General features: G+C 57.0%; 1 protein-coding gene across 2 annotated transcripts; it reads left to right on the forward strand.

The window, feature by feature from the left end:
* Positions 1–76: 76 nt before the first annotated feature.
* Positions 77–9,448, forward strand: LOC121657823 (ganglioside GM2 activator-like). 2 transcript variants are annotated; one of them, XM_042013956.1, is made up of 4 exons: positions 77–112; positions 6,667–6,819; positions 7,638–7,820; positions 7,935–9,448. In XM_042013956.1, the coding sequence occupies exons 1-4, from the start codon at positions 92–94 to the stop codon at positions 8,088–8,090; spliced, it is 513 nt and encodes a 170-aa protein (XP_041869890.1). In that variant the 5' UTR covers positions 77–91; the 3' UTR covers positions 8,091–9,448. The 2 variants fall into 2 exon arrangements, with proteins under 2 accessions (XP_041869890.1, XP_041869891.1); XM_042013957.1 differs by lacking the exon at positions 77–112 and adding an exon at positions 4,588–4,880.
* Positions 9,449–10,381: the final 933 nt, after the last annotated feature.

Below are 10,381 nucleotides of genomic sequence, written 5' to 3' on the forward strand. Positions count from 1 at the left end.
CTGGCCCTGGGCCCCCTCCACCCCGGGGTGTCTCCGCCCTGGGCCGGGGTGCTTGGGGAATGCTCTGTCCCAGGGATCCCCTGCACTGAGGATGCTCCGTTCTGGGTGTGGGGTAAGGAGAGCAGGACCCCTGCTCTGGCGTGTCCCCTCTTGGGCGAGGAGAAAGGGGAACAGGACCCCTGCACCAGAGCTGGGGTGGGAGCAGGACTCCCAGCACCAGCTGCTCAAGGGGCTTCCACTGCTGAACCCAACCCAGCCCCCTTAGGAACAGGGATGAGAGTGAGAAAGCAGAATCCATCTGGCTTTTGCCATCCCCCTATCAAGTTTCAGCTTGTGTGGGGGTAGTTGTGGAAAAGTGGTGGGTTTGGGGTGTTTTTCCTGGCAGAAGCTCTGCTCTGGGGGTCCTTGTGCCGGCTGGAGAGGGCTTTCGGTGTGATCCATACTGCCTGAGGGACTGCATCCTGGCAACCCTTCTCTTGAGCATCCTGAACACCCCAAATGCTGGGCCTGGAGCCAGGGTGCCCTTTTTGTAGGAGGAAATCCTACAGTTTGGAAATGGGTCCTGAACATGCAGGGAAAGACACAGACTTGAAAGTGTCCCATCTAAAAACTAATGTGAAGAAAGGCAGGTTCTTCCAAATGTTTTGATTTTGATGGTTTTTTAAAATGCTTGTTTAAAATTACCTCTTTACACATTTCTGAATGACCACATATTTTGACCTGAAAACCCATTGGTGCTACCCAGAACTGCTGAAATAGAACTGTTTGAACCTGGTCACGGGGCCGCGCCTGTATGAAAACATCACAAGTTTTTGTCAACAAGTTTCTATTCTGACATTTTCCAAATATCCCCTGGGAGAAGTCCAAGCAGCCTGCGGCTCCGGGGATGCCAACACCTTGGCATTTCGCCTGGGCGGCAAAGGAGTGGAGGTGCCTGGTCATCCTGTCACGTTCGACTTGGAGGTGTTTTTCTTGCCCTGGTAACCCTGGGACGGGGGAAATTGTGAAACACCACTTGGATGGGAGGGTGGGGAAGGCAAGGGGCAGGCCCACGCTGCCCCAAGTCTCCCAGGGACTGGTGGGACCAGTTGCCTGCGTCCTCTTGGGTGGGTGCTGCTCAACCTCAGTGAAATTTCGTGAGTCACAGCAGCTTCTGGCATCAGCTCCCACTGCTCAGAAACCACCTGAGAGTCTCAGTTCTTATCTCTCCCAGCACTTCAGAGTGGGGCAAGTCTCCTTCCCTGCATGAGAGTACTTATTTGGGCTGAGTAGATCGTTTGTGGGATAAAAAGCTCTGACAGTGCAAGGTGCAGGTCTCCACCTCTCCAAGGTTAATTAAAAATCCCGGTCCAGACTTTAGAGACTGAAGGCCTACAGGGGCAAGCACAAAGCACATGCCGATTTCCAGGCTGAATTTGCATCGCTGGGGCCGTGGCTGCAAAGAGAAGCAACTGTGTGGGCAGCTGACGAGGATCCTGTCCAGCTGCCATCACGTCTTGCTGGTGCACCAAGGTCCAGGAGTTTGCACATATGCTTGTGGAAATTTCTGCTTTTAACTGTGGGGTGCTGAAGGGGTGCTCTGAGTTGCCCCCGTGCCACAAAATGGGGCTCCAGGTGGAGTTTCTCTTGACAATGGTGCAGAAAAACAGAGTTTGGTCACATCAGGCTGAGGCATTGAGCCAGCAGAGCAGAATTGGGGCTTGAGGATTGGCCTGTGCAGTGAGGCCAGCTCCAGCACCCTGATCCCCAGCCTCTGCTGCAGGCTCTGGTGTGACAACCCTGTGCTCCTAGAAATCGCTGACTTTTGGAGACAGGGCTGCCCAGACCACGTTACACCCTTCCTTCAGCCTGTGGGTGCATCTGTGAGGCTGCCTGCCAAAAGCCCTGCCTGTGCTACCCCGAAGGTCTCTTATTTTAGCTTGATTTTAGCAATTCCTCAGTTTCTCCAATCTTTCCTGTGGAGACTGCATGGGATGTGTGCTTGCCAGACAGGTCTTTCACCTCAGCCCTGCTTTATCCTCCTCTGCCCCATACACTGAAAACTTGCTCCCTTTTGAGGACAGCATTTAAACATCCAGAAACTGCAAAGCAGGGGCTTTCCATGGCATTGTAGGGGTAACCAGAACACCGCGGGGATCTCGGGAGCACAGGGGCCTGGAGGCTGCACATAGGAGCCTGGAGCCAATGGGGACTGTGGCAGTGAGGGAATTTCTGCCCAGGCAAAGACAGGAAAGCAGAGGTGGTGTGTGGTGGCCCCACCTGAAGCAGCTTCAGCTTGTTTTGAAATTTGCCCAAATGTCTTTTTTTGGTGTTGTCTTGATCTCTCCCCAGGAATGACAGCAGCTGGAGATATCTCCAGGGTTTTGTCTAGAAAAGTGAGACAAGGAGGCTTTATCACATGCTTGTCTGAATTGCCGTAAATGGGATAACAGCTGGAAAGTCGAGTTAATTTGTACCAATGGTCATTTAAAGTGTTTGCCAAAGCTTATGGATAAGAAAAGCATTTGTGCAAACTGTTTAAGTGTCTCTTGTGGCTCTCTCTCTGGTTCCAGCTGGTAAGGACTGGGCACAACAGGATGGGTACAAGGCAGTGTCAGTGCCAGCCCTGCATGGTCTGTTTGCAGAGTGGTTCTGTGAGTGCACATGGGGTCACTTTTTGTTGTTGTTGGTTTTTTTTGGTTTTTTTTTTTTTTTTTTTTTTGTTTGCATATCTTATTTTCAGAAACCCAGCCTGGAAAAATAAAAAAAAAAAATTAAAAAAAAGAGAGGTGGAGGATATTTGGAGGATATTTTGCTGGAAGGTTTTTGGGTGATGAGCTGGCCTGTGGTGGTGCCTGATGGGTCCTGGTAGAGCTGAAACCCAGGCAGTGGAGAGAGGGTGGTCGTGGTTACACCCTTCGGCCCTGTTCATCACTTGCAATCTGTTTGCTGTTGTAAATGAGAGGTAATGAAGTCCCGGCTGCTTTTCTTCAATGCAAATTGAAGGTGTTTAACCAGGTCTGCTGAGACCTCGTGACTCGAGTTTGCATGGGTGAGATAGCTGAAAAAACTGTTTGAACTGCAGAAGTTCTCGCATGTGTTGGAGCCCAGAAAAAGCCACAGGCTCCTTTAGTGGGGATTTAGGTCACATGTACTTCTGCCTTGAGGTAGTACAACGATTTCAAGTCATTCCTGTCCCTGCCTGTGTTTTTCCAAGCAAAAAGATGTGGGTTAACCTGTTCTCACAGTCTTTTATTCTCTTTTTTCCCCCATGGCAAAATGAAGTAGAAAAGGATGAGAATAGGGGAGTGAAACCTTCACCCACATTGGCTGTGAGAAGCAGAAAAGCATGTGATGCCAGGGGCTCGAGGTGAGGGGCTCTGCTCTCCTCCCAGCCCCAAACACAATGCTCCGTCTGTGCTGCTGCCTTTCCCCATGCATCCCTACCCTTATCCCTGTCCTCCGGCTGCTCCAGGGCCTCAAAGTGAAAACTAATCCCAGGGAATAACTTTCTGCTCCGTTCCCGGGTGGGAGGAATGGGCTATTTATTCCTCATCCTTAAGCCTCGGCAGTGGATCAGCGGCGCAGTTGTCGCTGCCGGCGCGGGGTGGGCAGCACCATCCACGACATCCCCTGCCTGCTCCCACGCCCTGCCTGCACGCTCCCGCCTGGCCTCGCTGCTAAATAAGGACGAAAGGCAAAAAATAGAGCTGAGACAGGGGTTTGGACAAGCCAGGCAACCCTTCCCAGGGCTGGGAGCAATATGGGGAGGCCAAGCAGTGTCCACGTGCAAGGGAGAGCGGAGCTGACCATGGGGAAGGGTTTCACAAGTGGGTCCTGACGATGCTGTGGCAGGGGGGAAGGTCTGAGACCTGCCACACTTGTGTCCTGTGTGCTCGGTTGGCTCAGCCCCTTCTGCAGGATAAAAGCATCCGTCCACCAAAGTATATGGGAAAATCCATGCTACTGTGCCGTTCCTGATGGCGGGGTACCCGTGTGACCGTTCCAGCATGATGGGGGTGCCTGGGGCAGCTCTGTCTGGAAAATGCTCCGCAAAACCGGGGTTAGGGATGGAAGAGGGGGTGTTAAATCCAACATTTTGGATAGATGGGTGGTAGGGGTACTGTGGCAAACTGCCCAGTCAGGAGCTACCCGATGCCAGTGTCCCCTCCCCCCTGCTCATATACATCGGGTTCGAGGGTCTCAAATATCTGAAATACCTCAAATATCTCTGCTCTTCAGCTGCCACCTGCCTTGTGCCGAGCGCGGGGGGAGCGTGGCGATCCCGGGTACAGACCAGAGGGTACCGCCGGGGCACCCCCGAGTGGGATGTGAGGAAAACCGCAGCCCTGGGTGGAGGGGTTGGTGGTGGGGAGATGGTCGTGTCTCCCCCATCGCAGCGGGGTGATGTGTGTGCTCTGGGGTGGTGGGTGCAGCTCCCGCCCCCCCGCTCCAAGTGCCGGCTCTGGGAGCTTGGGAAAGCGCCGCTTCCCGTCCCAGCATCCCTGCGAGTCCAGTCCTGCGCTTGGCAGCGAAACCGGGGAAGGGAGGGGAAAAAGAAGAAAGCAAAAGGGGTAGGGAAAATGTGAGCGTCCTCGGGGGAGGGAGGGGAATCTGGCGGTGGGCCGGGCTCGGAAAGAGGGCTCATCCCCTCGGCGCGGGGGTTCTTAGACCCAGCGCTGCCAGCCAGGTCCTGCCGGGGCCCCTGCCCGCCGCTCGCCTCTCCACGGCTCGGAGCAGCTCCCCGGACTCATCCCGGCCCGTTCCCGACGCATTCCCGGAGGATGCTGTGCGCGGGGCTGGCGCTGGCGCTGTGCGCGCTGCAGCTCGTTCCGGCCGCGCTCGCCGGGCCGCAGCCGCAGCTGCTGGTGGAGCGCAGCGGGGCCCGGCGGCTCAGCAAGGTGAGGAGGGACCCCGCACCCCGCATCTCTCGGGCACGGAGAGGGCGGCCGGGGGGGCTCTGCGGGGCGGAGAGGGGGAAGACTCCGTCATCCCGTTGGGATTACAGGAGGCCAGAAGCATTTCTTGCCCCGGCAGGGTGGAAGGTCGCTGGTGGGTGCGTGTTTGTGGTTGGGCAGGGGAGTGGGGTCCATGGACCCCCAGGGGACCCCGCAGCCCCCCGCTCTGGGGAGCAGTGCTGGAGGCTGAGGGTGAGCTCGGACCAGGAGAGATCCAGTGTTTACAAACACTTCTCAACGCAGAAACCCAGCAGCCTCGTCCTTCGGCTGAGCGTCTCCCGGCTCTCATTGTGTTGCTCTGTGAGAACAGGCCAGGTTCTGCTTGTCTGTTCCCACGGAGTGCTGGGTCGGGCTCAGTAACACGCGCTGATTAAGATACAGCCAATTACCACGTGTAACTCTCACGCGGTGTGGAGGGGAAACATCACAATTTATTTTCCAGGAAATCTGCGCTTGCCCGAGGGAAGGAGGAACCGGTTGGAAAGGCTGGAGGGGGCTCGGTGGGCAGCAGTCTGCAGCCACACACCAATGTTCAGCTCCCTGGAGCCTCTTTGCCTGCAGACTCTCGGGCTGCGAACTCCCAGCTCTTGCTCTGTGTCGGCGTGCAGCCTGCCCCTGTCCCGGCTTGTCCTGAGCGCTGTGTCCTGCCCTGGGCTGCTCCCGGCGGGCGAGCGGGATGGTGGGATGGGCTGCTCAGCTGCGTGGGCTGCACTGTGCCCGCTGGGGCTGCCGTGTGGCACCAGGCAATACAGCCTCCACCGGTTCTGCAGCTGCGAGCAGGCAGAGAGAGCCCCGCGTCATGGCATGGGGACACGGGCTGCTCCGGCCAAACCTGCTTGGGGAGGGAACCGGGGCTCGTCTCTTTGCCACTTGCCTCTGGCAGGCTCAGAGGTGGCTGTTGCAGGCAAGTGCTGCTATCCCTCCGCCTTTAAATCTGAGTGTCTTTACTGGTGGTGGCTGGACAGGTTGGTGGGACTTATAGGAAACAGGGGAGATGTCCCAGCATGACTCTTAACTCAGACAGGACACATAAGTTATGTCCCCCATTCAGGTGACATCTTCTTGCGTGTGGATTTTCATTATCCCATAGGGCTCATTTGTACTCTGGATCAGGATTTGTACTCATTTATAGCTCAGGATCAGGCCCCTGGGGTGTATCAGGCAGAGGATGAGCCTGGCTCATCTGGTTCTTGAGTGTGATTCCCACTCCTGTGTGGAACCAGGTGACTGGAGCTGGTGGACAAGGGCTCACAACAGCAGGACTAGTCCTGGATGAGGTGGGAGGCTGTGCCAACCCCACAGTCCCTCCAAGGGGATCCCCCCACACCCCTGCCCAGCATCCCCTTGGGCAGCGTAGCCACCACCTGGTCCCAGCTTGCTCTGACCTGTCCCCACACACCTTACTTGGTGCCGTTGGCATGAAGGATGCATCTTGCCTTGGTCACATGCAAAGTGTTTGGAGGCAGAGCTGAGACAAGTTTGGAAATTGCAGCCTGGTAATCCTCTTTGGGTGTAAAGTACATACAGAGGCACACGGACAGAGGGTTTCTGTAATGTCCTCAGGCTCGGGAGTTCAAGAATTGGCATTTGAAGAGGCTGAAGGTCATTTTCTGGCTCTCTGTGAGCAGATGTTTGGCAGGGGTCAGAGGTGCAGCTCTGCATAAACCTCCTACAAACACAAGGCAAGGCTTGCCCTGTCTCTAACTCCTCCTGTCTCTTGGTGCTGCAGGTTGGTGGCTTTGCCTGGGAGAACTGTGGTGACAAGAGGGACCCTGTGGTGCTGCAGAGCCTTTCTGTGGCACCTGACCCCATCAGCATCCCAGGGAGCCTGCGTGTCAGCGCGGCTGTCAAGAGTGGCAAGAGCATGGGTTCCCCTCTGACGGTAAGTGCCAGATGTGCCTCTGTGTGGTGAGGGAAGGCAGAGCTTCCCCATCCACTGACAGCTGGGAAATGCCTGTCACTGGGTACAGGAATGAGCAGCCCTTGGGGAGTGAGGTGCAGAGAGGTGCAGGGCTGAGCACACTGAGCTCTGTAAGCCAGAACAGGACAGTGGGCATGGGGAGACCCATGCTGGGAGCCTCCCAACCTTGTCCCTCGGACAGAAACCACCTGACTTGTCTCATGTCCTGGGGATGTAATGGCTCCAGGAGGGAAGTGAAACCCAAGTGCTGTGGGTGCTCCCCCACAGTGGGAGGTCACTGCAGGACCTGTTTTTCAGCAGCCAAGCCTGCTGCTCCTTTCAAGGACATGCCATGGCACTGCTCTGGGAGCCTTGGGCCATGCCAGCTGCCCCGCACCACTTTTTGGGAAGTTTTTGGAATGAGACAGAACATGTCTCTCCGTCCAGTGTGCATGGGCTGTCTTGAGCAATGCTGTGGTGCCTGTTTGGGCCTGGGACTGTGGGGTGAGTGCTGGGGGAGTGTGGTGCCAGAACTGCAGGATGGGAGCACCCTGTTTTGGGACAGGCAGAGGAGAGGGGAAGGAGGTGGGCATGTAAGGTGTTAGGGGGTGTTATCTTAAGGGGTCAAGCTGAGGTTGGAGGAAGAGAAACTGCAGGTTGAGAGGAACTGAAAGCAGGAGGGCGTTCAGTGACCCCATGAACACCTCAAAGATTGCATGATCAGGAGCTGAGGGAGTTGGCTGGTGTGGAGCCGTGGGTGCCCGTGCTGGTTGTGCTGGTGCTGAACACCTTCCCTCCAGGCAGCGCTGGTGGTAGAGAAAGCGCTGGGTGACCTCTGGATCCAGCTGCCCTGCATCGACCAGCTGGGCAGCTGCACCTACAACGATGTCTGCAGCATTCTCGATGAACTCATCCCACCTGGCACGCCCTGCCCCGAGCCCCTGCTGACCTACGGCATCCCCTGCCACTGCCCCTTCAAAGCGGTACGGCCGAGCTCCCGCGGTGACCCTGGCAGTGCCAGTGGGTACCACCGTGCCCTTTGGCATTGGGCTGGGCTTTTGTTTGACTTCTTGCCTATCTGTCCCCTCTCCCCATAGGGCTCCTACTCCCTGCCAGCAAGTGACTTCGATGTGCCCGATGTGGAGCTCCCTTCCTGGATGACCAATGGCAACTACCGTGTCCGAGTGGTCGTCAGCAATGGCGGGGAGGAACTCAGCTGTGTCAAACTGGCCTTCTCCCTGCACTCCCACTGAGGGGTGGGACACCGTCCCTCCTTTCCCCACCAGCTTCGTCCCCTGTCCCATCCCATCCTGTTGCATCCCATCCTGTCCCAACCCATCCCTGTGAGGTCCCTCCCTCCTGCTGTCAGGAGGAGGCAGCCCTTGTTCCCCCCTCCGCGCTCCCTCCCCTGCTACACCCAGTAAGGCCCCTTTGGCTGTTCTGCTGTCCCCAAACCCATCACCAGCATGTCTCCTGCCTGGACAGGGTGGCTTTGGAGCCTAACCCCAGCATGACCTGGGGTTGTTATTTTTTATCCAGTTTCTTTTTTTTTTCTTAATCCTATCAGGGCAATTTTAGACAAAAACATTCCAGGGAAAAGCAGTATTTCTGGGAGCAGTCCATGGGGATGAGGGAGTGTTTGAGAGTGCTGGGGTAGGCTGAGGGGATGCAGCACTAGTTGCAGAGGGTGTCCCTGCTTCCCACCACCTCTGGCCAGAGCACAGGGCTGTTTTGCAGAAGTGTCCCCAAAGTGGCTGCAGGAGACCTGTCCCTGTGCAGCAGCTCTGGGTCTGCTATTGCTGCATTCCTCTCCTGCATGGAGGACCAGCTTGGTAGCATGAGGCACCTGTGAAGGCACTTCCCCGTGCCCTTCCTTTGGCAAACATCAGGAACATAAGAGGACAGAAACCACCCGAGCCCCACGTGGACATTCCCATTTAGGGGGGACTAAGAGGCTGGTGATGCTCCCAGCAGCAGAAGGTTGGTCGATGGCTGTGCTCACTCCAGAGGGCGACACAAGGCTGTGATGAGCTGCTGGGGCACAGCCTGGTTGAGGACCAGTCCCACTCATCTCATTTTTTCTCTGGGACTGAGCCAAGACAGGAGGCTGCACTGGGACTATCCTTCCCCTAGGCTGGCAGATGCACCCAAACACAGAGCAGCATCCCGAACATGGCATAACTGGGAGATGACCATGAAGACCAGCAGCCTGGATCCTATCTGGGGGCCTCCTGGCTGTGGCTGGGGACTGTGATGTGGGCAGGCAGCGTCATTCCTGCTGATTCTTAGGGCAGGTGTGTCTGTCATCACTCCCCTGTGCCCGGTGCCACCAGACACCCACATCTCTTGCTGTCCCTGCCTGCTTGTGTTATTTAGCCCCTCAATAGGGCTGGTCTTCTCCAAGCACTTTATACGCCTTAACTGCTGCGGGGGTTTCTCCACCACATAGATATGCTCCCTCTGCCTTTCTGTGCCCTCCACTCACTTTATTTCACCCTGTGGCTTTGCCTGGAGAAGCACTAATCCTCTGCCCCTGCTCCCCGTCAGTGCCAGGGCAGCAACCTCCTTTTGGGCAGGTTCTGCATGTTCTTAATAAATCTTTTTACCAGGACGCGGAGCTGGTGCCTCTTGTTGCTGGGGGTGACCTTGAGGCGACATTTATTTGGCTGGGAATAGTGTGGATGTAGGTGTGAGCTGGGGGAGGTGGAGGTGGCGGGGTGGGGGCAGCGGTAGAGGATGCTGCAGCCAGAGGAGCTGAGCAGCCCTGAGGCCAGTTCCTGTGTGAGGGGCAGGGCAGGGATCTGCAAACGCGGCGTTGTGATGTGGGGACGCAGGGACAGAGTCACGGTCCCGGGGGGCACAGCCCATGCTGAGGGGCTTTGAGGGTGTTGCTCATCCTGGTGACCTTCTGTAGCCCTGACACCTGAATGGCTCTGCGGGCCTTGCCCAAGGAACAGCCCGGCTGCGGGGGATCACAGGAGCACAAAATCAATGAACTTGAAGAAGACTCTGTGATTATTGAGTCCAACTCGTGACTGAACCATGTCGACTATACCACGGTGCTGAGTGCCATATCCAGTCTTTCCTTAAACACCTCCAGGGGCGGTGACTCCACCGTCTCCCTGGGCCGCCCATTCCAATGTCTAATCACTCTGTGAAGAAAGTTCTCCTAATGTCCAGCCTAAACATTCCCTGGTGCAGCTTAACACCACATCCTCTTGTCATGCTGCTGGTTGCCTGGCAGCAGAGCCCGACGCCACCTGGCTTCACTCTCAGGGAGTTTTAGAGAGTGATAAAGCCACCCCCGAGCCTCCTCCAAGCTGAACAACCTCAGCTCCCCCAGAGTACTCGTGCTCCGCACCCCTCCCCAGCCCCGTTCCCTTCCCCGGCCGCCCCTCGCTGCCCGTGGGGGGGCTCGAGGCTCCGCCCTCCCGCCTTTCCCCTCACGCAGCCGCGGGACCCGCGCTGCGCACCGCGCCCGCCCGCCCGCCAGGCGGCGCCACGGCCGCGCCTCCCCCGGTCCCGCCCGGCGCCTCCCGGCCCC

Source organism: Corvus kubaryi, unplaced genomic scaffold (assembly GCF_017639235.1).
Source record: "Corvus kubaryi isolate FWS band 111438036 unplaced genomic scaffold, C.kubaryi_AGA036_p1.0 split1-37374, whole genome shotgun sequence".
Taxonomy (NCBI): domain Eukaryota; kingdom Metazoa; phylum Chordata; class Aves; order Passeriformes; family Corvidae; genus Corvus; species Corvus kubaryi.

Excerpts from the sequence above, each read along its gene's own strand:
- LOC121657823 (XM_042013957.1), top strand. The coding sequence starts at position 4,764 with ATGCTGTGCGCGGGGCTGGCGCTGGCGCTGTGCGCGCTGCAGCTCGTT. Across the intron at positions 4,881-6,666 it reads GGGCCCGGCGGCTCAGCAAG|GTTGGTGGCTTTGCCTGGGA; the intron begins GTGAGGAGGGAC and ends TTGGTGCTGCAG. Across the intron at positions 7,821-7,934 it reads GCCACTGCCCCTTCAAAGCG|GGCTCCTACTCCCTGCCAGC; the intron begins GTACGGCCGAGC and ends CTCTCCCCATAG.